General features: G+C 44.7%; 1 protein-coding gene across 23 annotated transcripts in view; it reads right to left on the minus strand.

The window, feature by feature from the left end:
* The window catches only part of KIAA1217 (KIAA1217 ortholog), a 367,324-nt gene that overhangs the window by 9,588 nt on the left and 342,160 nt on the right, over window positions 1-15,576 (minus strand). For 22 of the 23 annotated variants that reach the window (XM_053359230.1, XM_053359232.1, XM_053359234.1 and 19 more), the window contains 7 exons: window positions 12,006-12,181; window positions 5,368-5,498; window positions 5,004-5,151; window positions 3,042-3,537; window positions 2,568-2,748; window positions 1,594-1,745; window positions 796-942 (listed from right to left, as the gene is read on the minus strand). In XM_053359230.1, the coding sequence (XP_053215205.1) occupies window positions 796-942; window positions 1,594-1,745; window positions 2,568-2,748; window positions 3,042-3,537; window positions 5,004-5,151; window positions 5,368-5,498; window positions 12,006-12,181 (1,431 nt within the window). The remainder of the gene's footprint in view (window positions 1-795; window positions 943-1,593; window positions 1,746-2,567; window positions 2,749-3,041; window positions 3,538-5,003; window positions 5,152-5,367; window positions 5,499-12,005; window positions 12,182-15,576) is intronic. The other variant, XM_053359238.1, reaches the window with a different exon arrangement.

Here is a 15,576-nt window from a genome sequence, read left to right on the forward strand (position 1 = left end):
TCATCATCACCGCATTAGTTCACCACAGCAAGGAGCGCCTGCCATCATAGTGAGCCCCATGAGAAGATTTGTTGAAGCTTGATAACCATCTATGTGTTCACCTCCTTATTGGAATCACTGACAGATGTGAGAGCCAGTGGAGATATTATTTTAATATAACGAATAGTTTTGTCTTCCACAGACTCTGGCATGAAGAGTGCCCCCAAAGTGCATGTCAAATATGCAGTCAATACCAATTGCATAGTAAGCAACACAATCTAGCCCAAGTCAGTCACAGCTCTCAAGAGCAACCGAACGGGACTTGATTGTGACTGACAGTTGTTAGATTGCGCCCCTAGACTTCAGCAATGTCACAGAAAAATCATTCGTTACAATGAACGAGCAGGCTAGATAATCCTTAGGCAAGTTCTGAATACTTGCTGACAATAGGATCCGGAGTTCAAACCACTGGAATCTAACTCTGATCTTTGGCCTGTTTATGGCCACGAATATTCAAATCCTCCTTCAGATCCAGTTTTTCCCGACCTGAACCAAGTTGTACCTGTATATGAAATGGATGTGTGCACCAGAAAGGCATAGAAATAAGCTTTCTCCCTCTTATCCCATTTACTTACACCTGAGACCATATCTTGATATAGGTTGCAGCAATGAGCGGCAATGTGTATTTCCTGAAGGAGCTCACTTGCCTATTCACTTAAGTGGGACTTAATTCCCTTGGAATTGTGCTCTGGGTCCAAAGACCAGAAGCGAATGCTATCCAAGGTACATCTCTCTGCAGGTCCAGCCTCATCATACCTGTAATTCTGCCATTATTCTGTCTCCGTCCTCCTCCTCCTCCTCCTTTGCAGGTGGAATTGTGCCCATAGCCAGGGGTTGAGGAGAGGCATGGTCTTCCTTAGGGACTTTTGGCTGTGCTCCTTGAGCAGCATCTTCACTGCTTTCCTAAGTAGTATAACAAACAATTTAAAAAAACTAATATTTAAGCAATTCGACCATTAGCGTGACACCAACAAAATGAAATGCTCCCCTCTATTACATTTTCTTTAGTTTTCTGAATGGGAAGCATCATCCCATCCCATCCTCCAGAAGAAATTCAACGCCAATTATCACATTTAGATTTGGCAGCCTAAGACTGTGCCATGCTATGTGACGGAAAGATTTTAATGTATCTCCTTGGGCGGCTGGGGGAGATAATGAAACAGGCAGGTGGATAAAGCAAGCAGAGAAGAGCTCACTAGAAAGGTTTCTATGGACCTGTTCTCATCGATTTTGTCAATCTGTGTCAAATATTTGGCTTCTTCAAGATTATTTTCAAATTCTTGAACACGCATAGAATGAACGCAGCTTCTAATCTGCTTCACGTTATTATAAATCAGAATACAGGGAGGATGATTCCCATGAAGGCACGGCTGGGCAGAGCCTACTGTATGAAATGCACTTCCTGACAGACTTCCTTAGATGCCCGTTTGGGTCACAAACCTCCACCCCACACCCCACCCCATTGGCAACTTAAGTAAGAAAGACATTGTCTTGCTCAGAAGCTCTTCCTGTTCTGGGTATCTAATTTTGCTTCAATTGCCTCAATCACCAAACCTTGACCAAAGTGCTGTCTTTCCTGGCCACGTAACTGACTTCTCCCAGTCTTGTGCTTAGTCCAGATCCTATCAGATAACTGCGACGTGGAGGCGGAGGAGGTGGAGACTTCACTGGCTTTTCGGTCTCCTGCTCTGGGTTAGGAGCCTCTTCTGAAAATTCAAGGTGCAGTGGTTTTAAAAACATGGCCTGCCACCCTAAAGTTAACCAACATGGTATTTCACTTATGTTTGATGGGAGAGATTTAACGTGCTGCTCAAGTTTCCAATTAAGCATGTGTTTAATGCTCAGCGTAGAAACCCTGTTGAACAGAACATTGATCAATGGGACCTGAAAGTGCCAGATCCTTGGTTGCACTGTGCCCAAAATTGCTTTGTAAGGTATTGCTTTATAGCAGGCAAGTCCAACAGGTAGATCTACTGGTAGATCACTGAACATCTGTGGTAGATCACTGGCTCCCCCCAAAGAAATTTTGCTCCCCTCAAAAAGGACCTGAACCCCAAAAAACAGGGCTTTCCTTTAAAAAAAACCTCAACAACTTAGACCTGAACCCCAAAAAAGGGGGTAGATCACTGCCCATTCTTAACTCTGTGAGTAGATCGCAGCCTCTTGGGGGTTGGCCACCTCTGCTTATAGAGGCTGCTTATAAGGACACAGGAAGGAATGAGTTGGGCCATTGGGTTCATCTAGCTCATTATCAACTACACTGGCAGGCAGAGACACTCCAGAGTTCCATGCAGATCCTCTTTCCCAGTCCTACCTGAAGATGCCAGGAGCTTTTCTGCATGCAGGTGCCCTACCACTGAGTTATGCACCTTCCACTTATCAGCAAGTAGGGCCTACATTCCCACCAATATGTTTTCTCTAAGACTTGGAGCTCGGAAGTCAATAGTTATTGTTTTCTTTCACATTTAAAAGAGAGTCCAGCATCGAAGCTCCACCCATCTATCTTACTGGAATGCACTAAGCCTTACCAGAGACTTCTATTTTTTCGGCTGCGTCAGCTTTCGGCGAGCCTGTGGCTTGTGGAGGCATCTCAAGGTTTGGGATTGATTTCATGATATTGGCTTGTGCTTCTTCGAGGAGTTTTTCAAATTCTTTTCCATTGTAGTGATCGAGGTTCTGCCTTTTCTCTTCCCATTTCTTCTCTGCTTTCTAAGAAGAAACACACACAGAGAGAGAGGGGAATGTTTTGAAATCAGTTTGGGCTTCACTCTGTATTTAAAATTTTTATTTATAAACTTTTAGATGAATCAGATACGCAGAGGTGCTCCGAGTTCTGCCAGCCATCTTTGCAAAAAGACATTTATTAATGTCATGCCAAGTTTGGCACTTGAGAAACAGGACTCCTATAGCATCCAAAAAGACAGCCCAGAGTTCTCCTGCCTCGTTCTTAGATGGCCAATAGCACCCGAAACCCTCCCTGCCATAACATGCACCACGTGTACCTCAATTGACAGAGCTCTGTTCCTGGTACTGGCGCTGTGAAGTTCCTCGATAAAAAGGCTTTGCATGGTGGAGCCATTAACTTGGGGCGACTGAGGTGCCTGCGTTTGCTGGGTGGTCGCTGTCACTGCGGCTGCGGCTGCAGCAGACTCTGGCATGGCAGGCATCAGGTGGCATGATGCGGATGAACCTGCCGAGGGGCTGATTGCCACGGGAGAATTTGGGGCATTGCTGACCAGTGTTGTTGAATGCTGAGACTGATGCATGACCACCGGGGAGCTTTGTGCATGGTGGACGGTCATGCTTGAGACAGGGATCACCTCTGACCTGACAGACAGTTCGGCTGAGGGGTCGCCAACCTTTTGCTTTGGGGAAGCGGGGCTCTTTGCAGCGTCGTCCTGTTTTTTCAGAACTTCTGCCGCCGTTGCTTTCTCCATGGCATTGTACTGGGCGGCCTGTGAGGGATCCACACCTTTCAGCAGCCCGTCGGTAACATGCCTATAAGAGTAAGACAGTCACACAGTGAAGTATATATATAGCTAGCACTTTCTTGTTTCTCTATTGAAGAAAGGGCTCCCTCTAGTGATTTTCCGTATGAAAGTGATACTGCTTTTATAATAGGGGTGGAGAATCTCATGCTTTGGGCTCAAATGCAGCCTTCTGCCTGGCCAGTTCATACCCCTCACTAATCCAGCCTTGCACACATTTTTGCCTACCTGAGAAGTGGCCTTGAACTCTGATGATGTCTCGCTTTTCTGGTTAGAGAGCAGTATGTTAAGTGTGTGCAGAATCAAACCTACTGTAAAGGTAAAGGGACCCCTGACTGTTAAGCCAAGTCGCGGACGACTCTGGGGTTGCGGCACTCATCTCGCTTTTGGCCAAGGGAGCCGGCGTACTGCTTCCGGGTCATGTGGCCAGCATGACAAGCTGCTTCTGGCGAAACCAGAGCAGCGCACGGAAATGCCGTTTACCTTCCCATCGGAGTGGTACCTATTTATCTACTTGCACTTTTGCGTGCTTTCAAACTGCTAGGTTGGCAGGAGCAGGAACCGAGCAATGGGAGCTCACCCCGTCGCAGGGATTCGAACCGCCGACCTTCTGATCAGCAAGCCCTAGGCTCTGTGGTTTAGACCACAGCGCCAAAGGTAAAATTCACATTTGGCGCCATGCTCGTTTATATCTCTAGCACTGCTCACTACTAGCAGGAAGCTCTCAGAAGTTGTCAAATAAGGAATACAGCCGCCAGACTGAAAAGGGTTTCTCATTGTTGTGTTGACGGGGCATAAAAGCTAAGCATAATATATCCCTTCTCACACATGGGAGCCAGCTGGGTGAAAACCAGCAGGGCTGCTTGAGCTGTGGGGCAGGCAGATAATTTTTAGACTCTGGACTTAACTATCTTCTAGGGGTAATTCTTCAAATGTGGCAATGCAACACTGCTGTATTTGTTGGGCCCCAGGAGTGAGGTCCTAGACTTCTGCCACAAAGTCCAGTCCTGATGGCACCTCCACCACTGAGCACTCTTATCGGTCCACAGGCACCTGTTGTGTAGATTGGTGCCAAACCCTGACATCAGGCCCATCTCACACACCTACAGTGCAAGAAGCCTAACCATATCTACTCAGAAGTGAGACCTATTGAATTCGATGGGAACTACTAGGGTAAGGAGGACTGGGAGGCTTAGAATCTTCATCTGAACTCTTTGGGCTGTAGAACAAAAAGGAAGGAGGAGGATAAGAGAAAACCCCGCCCTTTCCTGATTGATTGATTGATTCACTCACTCACTCACTCACTCCGTTCCATTCCATTCATGAATCACTTCCTGTGAAACATGAAAACATCAACAATAGAAACATAGGTATATAAAACAATTATATAATTTGTAATGGCATCCGGCCAATGACCTGTCCAGAATAATGTAAAAAGAAGAAGAAATAAATAAACAGAAGAATAAAACATATCACCTCCGGAGGGTGGTGAGGATATCGGTCATGCTGCGAACTCTCTTCAGTAGGATGTCTAGTTTATGAGGTTCCTCCTTTAAAAATCTCACAGCTTCCACCTCTATGCGGAGAATGGCCCGCATTTTATTCTGCAGTGTTGGAAATTCACCTGCAAAAACAAGAGTCATACAGCATTTTTAAGACAGAAAGGAAGACCAACATGGGCCTAATTATCACCCCCCACACACACACATCCCAAAATAAAAATTGGGGGAGGCGGAGGTGGAGAAAATCTCCAAATGGACTGTATAAGCGGCCCTGAGATCTATGGATGAAGGGTGGTTTTACAAATTTAACAAATAAAATAATAAAGCAAGGAAGTCACCTTTGAGGGTGGCGACAGCCTCTCCAACCTGCCGTAGAAGAAAAGCCCCATCTTCAACATCTTTCAGTGTAACAATCCTATTGGCTGTAAGAGATTCCTTCTTCAGATCTTCAACAAAACTTTCCAGCTCACTGGAAAAGCGAGAACAAGAATTGAACCCTGACTTTGTTTGTGGACAGGCAACACTAGGGACAAAATCCATTCTCAGCACCTGGGATACCGTCCTAATTTTTGTATACTGTATTATCCCAAATATAAGCCACACCTGCAAATAAGCTGCACCTTTAAAATTCAAGGGGGGAAAGAAAAAAAGACAATACCCAAATATAAGCCGCTCCCTTAAAATTGGGTTACAGTTTGAAAATTGCTGCATTTGGTATAATTGTAACTCCGAGCCAATTTAAGGCTTTGATCTTGCAAGCCTGCAAAAGTTACTGTACAATTGCTAAAATCGCAAATCTCTATACAATGGCTACAATTCTGCAGGCACTCACACCCATAAATGGCAAATGTACAATTTCAAGCTCGCAAATCAGCAAGAAAACATTTTTTGGTTCTGTTTTACCATATGTCTGTTTCAGCAGCGATATCTTAAAAGCTAACTTTTGTACTGTCATGAATTTAAGCTGCACTTTAACTTTTCACAGTCGGAATATGGGGGAAAAGTGTGGCTTATATTCAGGCCAATACGGTATGTGGCAGCAGTGAAGCTCTTTACATTAATAATGATGGAGCTCATAGGGCTGATGTGAATATACAATTGCAAAGCTCTGCTAAAGTACATTTTCCAAAAACAATAAATCACATTTCTTTTATTAACCTATATGAAACATACCAAATGAGACAGCCCAAAGCCCCCCAAATATATATGGGCTATTCTTCCTGCTTTATGCTATTTTTGCTTTGTGTTCTGATTAAGTCTTTGACAGTATAAACAATTCCGATAATGAATATATCTATATGATTTATATTCCACAGTGCAGTTGTAAACATACATATTTGCTCAGAACTAAGCCCCACTATGCTCAATGGGATTGACTCCAAGGCAGGATTTCAGCCTATGATTATTTTCCTCAAGATTCTCCAGCTGTGTGAATAGGCTACAGTGTGTTAAATCTATATTATCACTAAAGCTATAGGGTTGTTAGAGGCAGAAATATGTATTTTAAACTACTCTTAGACTACATATTAAATGGTCAGAGCAGCCCATTGGCTTTCAGAGCATTGCCTGCTAAAAACGATTTTATATAATCAACAATTAAAACAGAAATATTGTAGTAAAATGGCCAAGGCTGCAATCCTGTACACCAGCCTTTGACAACCTGCTGCCTTCTAGGTGCCGTTGGACTACAACTCCCATCAGCCCCAGCCAGCATGAGCAATGGGGAAGGACGATGGCAGCAACATCTGGAGGGGCACCAGGTTGGAAAAGGCTGCTGTCACACTCACCAGGGAACTCAAAGGGATTAACTTCAGAGGAGGCATGCATAGGATTGTGCTGTAAATAATTCTTCTTAACGCAAGTAAACAGAACTGTTATGAGGAACAGGAACAGCATATTTAAGAAAAGTATGTCAAAAGATGACAGATTTGCTCAACGCACCTGTCTGGGCTACAGGGAAATTCATTTATCAGCAATCCTAGCTAAAACTAGATGTGAGGATTCATTAATATACAGTCATACCTCGGGTTGAATGTACTTCGGGTTGAGCCCGTTCGAGTTGCGCTCCGCGGCAACCCGGAAGTAACGGAGCACGTTATTTCTGGGTTCCGCCGCTTGCACATGCGCAGATGCTCAAAATGACGTCACATGCATGCGCAGAAGCGGCGAAAAGTGACGTGCACATGCACAGATGTGCCGTCACTATTTACGTTTGCTTCTAGATGTGAACGGGGCTCCGGAACGGATCCCGTTCATATCCAGAGATACCACTGTATTAGCTAAAAATAAAATAATTTTATTCACATCCAGGGAAGCTGCTGCAGGCAGCTAACCACTGTAAATAAGATACTCATGTGTCACTTAGCAGTGTAGCATAGGATTAGGCTTCATGATGCAAGAAACTGCAATGTGCAAAATTTGTAATCACAAGGAAGGAGAACTTGCAATCTTTTCAGAGTCCCCACTTAAACATGCTGAATGAAACATGACCCCACTCCCCAAAAAACAATGGAAAGTTTTAGAAATGTAACATCTGCCCCAGTACTAATTCTAAACTACAGAATTACAGTTGTACCTTGGAAGTCGAACAGAATCCCTTCTGGAAGTCTGTTCGACTTCCAAAATGTTCGAAAACCAAAGCACGGCTTCCAAAAATACTTCACAAACCAGAACAATCACTTCCAGGTGAGCAGTGTTCAGGAGGCAAACGTTCGAGAACTAAGTTGTTCAAAAACCAATGTATGACAGCACAGGCTAAGAACATCCAGTGAAGAAAATACATCAAATCTGAAAGCAATTTGAATGTTTCAAAAATCTGATTTGTTGCCTTTTTCTCAGTTGAAATGAAGAGGGGTGGGTGGGTGTGTATTCCAGCATCTGCAGAAACCTAGCAGCCAATCTGCCTGGTCACTAGAATGTGGGTAAGAAAAACACAACCAACCATGAAAAGGAAACAAGGATCTTTAAAATGTCTCAAAAACAGTCACTAGGGGGCAGCAAGTGAGCAGTACTTGCCAATGTCCCAGGGAAAGAAATTCAGTGCAATGTATATGCTTCTTTTGCAGGGCAGAACTACACATTACACATGTCAGCTCAATTAATGCCCAACAGCTGTTTATCAGAGAGAAAAACAGCTTTGGGAAAGGAATTTGGAGCAGAGAAGCAGCAGCGCCAGTGTTTCTCCTGCTTCAGTTTCTCTCCGCTGCATTTTCCTTCAAAGCATTGCAAATGATCTGAAGACACCCAAAGCCACCACCTTCCTAAAGATAAGCAGGCCTAAGGCTTGCCAGTGCCTGGATGGGAATCACTGGTTTCTTTTATCACCTTAGGGTTTCTTTTATGTAAAAGAGAGACAGACAGACAGACAGACAGACAGACAGACAGACAGACAGACAGACAAGGAATACATCTTTCCAATTCTCTCTGCACATATCTATCCATCTGTGTTGCAACTGTAAGTTGATCAAGCTGCAAAACTACGTTGGGGATGGGAGAGAAGGAGAGGTTATGCCAGCCCATCTACCAGCTCATGAGCACCCTGCACAGCCAGCTGTTGCAGCAAATTCACAGGACTTTGAGGACTCTCTGAGAGGAATAGGCATGTTGGCCAAGAAAATGATGAGTGATGCTTTGCCACTCAAATAATGTGTGCTTGTATTGCCGCCTAAGCTGATTTAATCCTATCGGAAGTCAAAGGAGCGTAATCAGCTTAAATACAAGCATTTCGGTTTAATTTCAGTGATTCGTTTGAGATATGCACGAATACAATTGCTGCAAGCAAGCCTTTGGTTCACAGGGGGGGTCTCCAAAACAAATTAAAAATGCTTTATATTATTTTAAAGAAAAGATGTGTGAGAATTTCACACACTGCGGCAGTAAAATACTGTAAAACTAGAACACCCCAGAGCTGAAACCTATAGAAAATGTTTTAACACAGGCACACACAGCACTCTTGTGAACACTTCTTGGAGCAAAAATATATGGATGCAGAGGAGTACATGATAGTTGGAGTAGCCAGTCAAATACAAGAAGCAAGGATGCAGTCACTTAACACTTTTCCATTTGCACTGTTCCTGCCCAACTACTATGTTGTCTCATTGTGGGAATCGCCAGCTATATTACTATTGCTTAACATATATTTAGTGCCTGTGGTATTTTAGGGTTTCTATAGAACACAGATGTTCTTGAACAAAAAAGGATGAGGTCAGAGTTGAGAGTGAAAGAGAAAAGATGCATAGAGGAAGGTTAAGGCTCAGAAGAGGTGCAACTATGGCAGCGCAAGAATACCTCACCTTTTAATTTCAAAGCTGGGCAAATGAGTAACACACACGAGACATTAGATATGTACCAGGATACATGAGTCTGACCAAACTGCGGGAGGCAGTGGAAGACAGGAGTGCCTGGCGTGCTCTGGTCCATGGGGTCACAAAGAGTCGGACACGACTAAACAACAACAGGACACTTCAAGCAACCAGAGGCCATGACCTGTGCTTGCAAGCTAAGAGATCCTTATGCACAGGAACCAATATAATTGCAAGTGTTGATGATTCTTTTGTGTGGGGTAGTTGTAGCTCAGGGTTCCCAGATGTTGGTGGACTACAACTTCCATCATCCGCAGTCAGCTTAGCCAGTGGTCAAGGATGACGGGGGTTGTAGTCCACCAACATCTGGGGACCTGAGGTTGAAGAACACTATAGCTTAGTAAGATTTTAAAATCATTTGAAATAATTTGAACTGTCATTAACTGATTCATATAATGGCAAGACACCTGTGGACTCCAGAATCACATGCCTTCAAAGAAGTTGGTAGGATCCTGTGCTATCCCTGGAAATGGCAGAAATGACACAATTTCTAAAGCACTAGGATTGAAAGTGTCAGACAGAAGCTGATAATAAAATCACCCTTGAAAACAGAGAAACCATTCTGCAGATGCAGCATTCTGTAAATTGCGAGGAGTAATAAAAACAATTAATTTGCTAATGAGCAACTAACAAAATGTACACTGAAGAATTATTTGGACAGGGGATTGATTTTGGTGCAGTTTAATCAGCAAGGGTATCCGTCACCTTCACAGAAAGGTAGTTTAAGCTGATGGCCAAGTCAATAGCAAGAAATCAATTAAAATATATCAAGAAATGTCTTGTTGTAAACTCTTGGGCTGCTGTCCAAAGCTCACTTAATCAGGGAGTTAGTCCCATTGAAAACAAAACCTATTTAGTTTTGTTGATATTTTGTTTGTTTTTATTTTATAAACACAAATACAGAAAGAATTTGGTGGTTTTGTTATGTTGCTTAGGCTTGAAGGACTTCTTCATGCAGAGCCTAGTTAAACTACGGAACTCACTCCCTCAGGAAGCAGTGATGGCCCTCAACTGAGATGGCTTCAAAAGAGGATTAGACAAATTTGTGGAGGAGAAGGATTTCAATAGCTACTAGGCCTTGATGTCTACACTCTACCTCCACAAGCTGGAAGCAGCAATGGTTCTCAGTAAGCTCCTTCTAGTGGCTGGAAACTGCAGGATGCAAGAGGGCTGAGGGTTTCCCACCAGCATCAGGCTGACGGCTGTGAGAACAGAACACAGGACAAAGATGGGCTACTAGCCTCACCCAACAGGCTCTTCTTGTTTCCTTTCTTTCTTTCTTTCTTCCTTTTTTAAAGTTCTATTGTAATTGTGCTTCATGTTCACTGTGAGTGGCAACTTGCCATGGCTGGACTTCAGAGATAAGAATGTATCTTTGCATCGGGTTTCCCCACATCCAAGGCTGCAAATCATGCAGGCTGGTGGTCTGCATGCATCCCACAGGTCTAAATCAGTCAAGCCAAAATCAACTGGGAAATCGCTTGAGAGTTACACACATTGGAGAAGAGCCCACGCATGTGAAAATATTTTTACTTGAGCATTAAATATAAACCCTGGTCCTAACCCTTGGGAAATCTGTATGGCTGTAGGCCATGGCAATGTGTGGTATTCAGTCCCAAGGAACTGTTAGTAAGCCTGAAAAAGTTAAAAATTCGATTCTTATATCTTTTGTGTATATAGAATAACTCCATGCATCTCTCTGTCCAATTCATTTTGTTTAAGAAGACTTTCCTAAAAGGTTATCAGATGTTAAATGCACATGTATAAGAATGGGTTTTATTGGGGTTTTTTAAAAAAAGTTTGTTTTTTTTGTATTTTACCTTATTTTTATATTGTTCTTATACAGAGGCAGAAAACAGCTATTGGAATTAGTACTGGAATTGGGAAGCGGGTGGTGCTGTGGGTTAAACCACAGAGCCTAGGACTTGCCGCTTAGAAGGTCAGCGGTTCGAATCCCCACAATGGGGTGAGCTCCCGTTGCTTGGTCCCTGCTCCTGCCAAGCTAGCAGTTCAAAAGCACGTTAAAGTGCAAGTAGATAAATAGGTACCACTCCGGCGGGAAGGTAAATGGCGTTTCCGTGCTCTGCTCTGATTCACCAGAAGCGGCTCAGTCATGCTGGCCACATGACCCGGAAGCTGTACGCTGGCTCCCTTGGCCAATAAAGCGAGATGAGCGCTGCAACCCCTGAGTCAGCCACGACTGGACCTAATGGTCTGGGGTCCCTTTACCTTTACCTTTTAAACTATTGGTCGCCTTCTCCTCCATTAATTTGTCCAATCTCTTTTTGAAGACATCTAAGTTGGTGGCCACCATTAACAAGGTGCTGCATCTCTGTTACATGTCCTGTATCCTTCCAACATTCTACTTCACTGGATGTCCAAGAATTCTAGGGCTGGGAGGGAGCAAAACTTACCTCCACCCACTTTATTAGTGCTGTGCATAGGCTTATAAACTTCCATCGTGTCACCTCCTACTTGGCTTTTCTCTGAACTAAAAAGTCTGAAACCTTTCTGAAACCTTTCCTCATATGGGAGTAGCTCTGGATGGCATTTCACATACATCTTCTCTGAACAACCCCACTTCAAAAGACAAGGGACAAGTCCCTTTCACCTACCACAAGCTCTTCACAATTTTCTCCTCTTCGTGTAGGTATTTCTGCCTTTCTTGCTCCACCAGGTGGCGCTGCCGCTGCACAGGATCTTCCAGCCTCTTTGCTCTTTCCATCACCTTGCCGTTGATTTCCAGCTCCGCTTTCTTCACCATGGCCCTTAGCGCCTCCTGGTTGTGCAGCTGTTACACAAAAGAAATCAACTTCAATTTTCCCTGCCTGACTAACATCCCTAGGATCTGAATGCATCATATTGCTCAGAAGTTGGGTTTGGATAAACAATCCTGCAGCTGAATGCACTTTTCTCCCCTCTCCGTTTTTTAAAAGAAAACAATAAAATCTTCTCTCTCCAATTTCACACACAAATAAATGTTATTTCAAGGAGAAGGTAGAAGCTGAAGGGGTGGGGGAAAGTACAAACTGTTGGCTTATGCGCCATGCACCTGACTTCGTGTTCAGTTCCATCAGAACTTCAGCACGATTTCACATGGGTCTGGAGCCTTTAATGTGGGCTCTTTAATGTGGCATTATCTGGCACAACTACAAACCACCAGAAACGATTCCACTGCCCTTTGCAATCCAGCAACACTGAGCAGCTGCTCTTCCAGAAGACGGCATAAACAGATCGTTCTGTTCTAGTGACTCTTCTTCTCAAATGGTTTCATCACAACACGGAAAAGTGCATGACAAAATCTGGCTGTTGCCTTTCAATTCAAAATACCCTAGATAGGGAGAAAGGTTGGAGGTCGGGGCAGGTTGGGAAGAAAACACAGAGAAGCTGGCAGGAGCAATGTCATCTCCGCCTGCCGCTGCAGCAGCATCAAGCCAGCCTGCTGGAACACCCACCTAGTCCAGCCAATGGTGCCGTAAGGGGTAGGAATTTAGGGCTGGTATCCAAGGCCCTCTCAGCAGAATGTGGAGGGGGAGGCCCAAACACAACAGCGCTGGTTTAACCCATGGTAGAGTAAGTAGTAAAGGCCGCATTTGGCCCCAGGGCCCAAAGTTCCCCACTCCTGGCCTAAAACAACCCAACCGCACCACTTTGTCCAGTATCCTGAGGCCTAAACCACAAGGCCTAAACCACATTCCTCCAGGAAGTCCAGAAGCACAAGATAAACAGACTGTCCACACTGCTGTTCCCTAGAAAATGGTGCACCCAAACATGGGGTCCCTTCTTGTTTGCTACCCTTTGATAGATTGGCCCTCCATTAATTTGCCTCATTTCCTTTCAAGGCCCTCTTAACTTGTGGCCCTCTCTGTATCCTGTTGCAGCAAGCTCCATAGCCAATTAACCAACAAGATTTGTTCACAAAGGGACGTATAATTTATAGGCGGAAACCCAAATAGAGGTACAAGGGGGTCTGTGGAGGCCTTCATAGGACACTCTTTCTGGTCTCTGGAAGTCGATGTCATAGAGCTACAGATAAGACTCAAGGGCTGGCCGATAGTGAAGATGTCAACCTACAGAAAGGAGCCCTTTTTGCTGATCTGCAGAAAATTTCAATTAGCCTTTGTGTGCGAAGAAACACTTCCTTTCGCCTGTCCTGAATCTACTGCCAATCAATTGCACGGGGTGACCTTGAGGTCTAGCATTACAAGAGGGAGAGGGGTGGGGGAAAGCACCTTCGACCTGCTTTCAGCAAAGTGTTCGGAGGGTGGCTACATGCAGGAACCCTGCAGCCTCATCAACAGTTTAAGTGAAGTTGGGCACTGGGACTGAGCTCCAAAACCTGGTGCCCTTGTGTGCATGTGGCTGGGTGGCCCACTTGAAGCTGGCACACTAAATGCTAAATGACACAGGTGCCGCTGCTTTTTATCCAAAACATTCTAGCAAGCAGGACATACTACTGGATTTTACACGCAGCCATGATGTCAACTGGCCCAGTGGCCAAATTAAAGGGGGCAGGCTGCCACTGTGGTTTTCCTGGTTGGTTAAATAAGTCAAGCCTAGGCCGGGCACATGGGAATTGGGGACGCTTTCCAGCCAAAGGGCAATCAGTTGGGGGCAGCAATATGCCCGTGATGAGTGGAGCCAAAGACAAATGTCTTTGAGGCAACAGATGTACAAAAGCAAAAGTCACAACAGGATATATTCCAGCCATGTGGAAAATCAGGGGTTTCTACACATACACACACTCCTCCCCATTCAGGCAAGCACAGGTGTCCTCACAAAGAGGTTAGATTCTGGGCCCCTGCATGCATAAGTGGGGAGCACACTCTAAAAACCCTCTAAATGTCTATTACCCCCTGCTCTCCAGCTCTCTCTCCCACCCTCTCTCCCCACACAACTCTCTTTTCAACTAGAGTTGAAGCTCTGGGGCCGGCTGGAGGATGCGTGGGAAATTGACTGCGGCTGCTGCACTACCCTGTGTGTCAGCTGTTAGGCAGGGAGGCTGAGCAGCCTAAACAAAGCCCCACTGCGCTTCAGGTCTCTTTGGGGCTTCCTCTGCCCTCACTGACGCCCTCTTCAGGCTCTGAGGAAGATCTCCTCATGAACCACAAGGACTCTCCAGCTCTCTCCCACCATTTCCTGGTATGATGCTATTTATTTCCCACTATGTGTGCAAGTAGAACACGCATATGGGGATGCCCGTATTACAGTTCAAGGGCAAACCAGCTATCTAGCACTCTTGGTTGAAAAGAACTGTAGAGCCTTTACGCTGGTGTACTTAAAAGCTCTCCCTTCAGCAGTCCTGGAGGAAAGATGCATAAACATCCCTACCAGGAGCGCAAGGGCTCTTGTGACTCTGGAGAGGCCGAGTTGCTGACCCATGACCTCCTACGCTTCTCCTTTTATCCTGACTTGCATAAAACATTTGCTGAACCCTTCTTATCAAATCTGCCAAGACAATGAGGTAGAGATTCTGCAAAACCCATTATCAGTAAGGCCAGTGTTAATAAGCAAGCGTACGGCCTGACCACAAAACTGGTAAGAACCAGTTTAGGAGGACCCAAAAGGAGCCTTCAGACAACCACTTCTTCTGAGTGTTAACAGAAACCGGCAATTTGCCAAAAGACTTCAGTCTGCATATCAGAAATTTCGACCTGTAGGCAGCAGGTCAGAGAGTGTGGCTGAAGTATTGTACTAGATGGTTTCAATCAGTCTGAATTTTAAAGTCAGCTGGACTGATTCACATTTTCTGGACTACCACATGAATTGGAATGCAGTTCCCATTTGGTTTTTGCACTTTTCCATAATTTGCAATACGTTCTGTGGCTCGAGGAAGTGTACCAAAATGCTCATATACAATGCACGTTTTATGGGGGGAAATGCACAAGAAATGCACACCCAGCCTACGTTGCATCAGAGGTGCTGCTAGAATGTTTCTGTCATTGTAAACGAGCTCTGAAAGAGCTTTAAGATCAAGAGTGCAAGTCTGACTTGCATGAGATTCCACATGCCTGAATGACTGCTTTCATTTTTCATTACAACCCACGTAAAGTGCTTATTGCTTTTTGGGGTGGGGGAGGTCTCAGTGGATATCAAGTGTGGTTTTTATTTTACTTTTCGGTTTACAGAACTTAAGATGTGACTTGCAGGGACGATCACAGCTTAGTGCCAAGTGAATGAGCTGTG

This window comes from Podarcis raffonei, chromosome 12 (assembly GCF_027172205.1).
Source record: "Podarcis raffonei isolate rPodRaf1 chromosome 12, rPodRaf1.pri, whole genome shotgun sequence".
In the NCBI taxonomy this organism is placed as follows: Eukaryota; Metazoa; Chordata; class Lepidosauria; order Squamata; family Lacertidae; genus Podarcis; species Podarcis raffonei.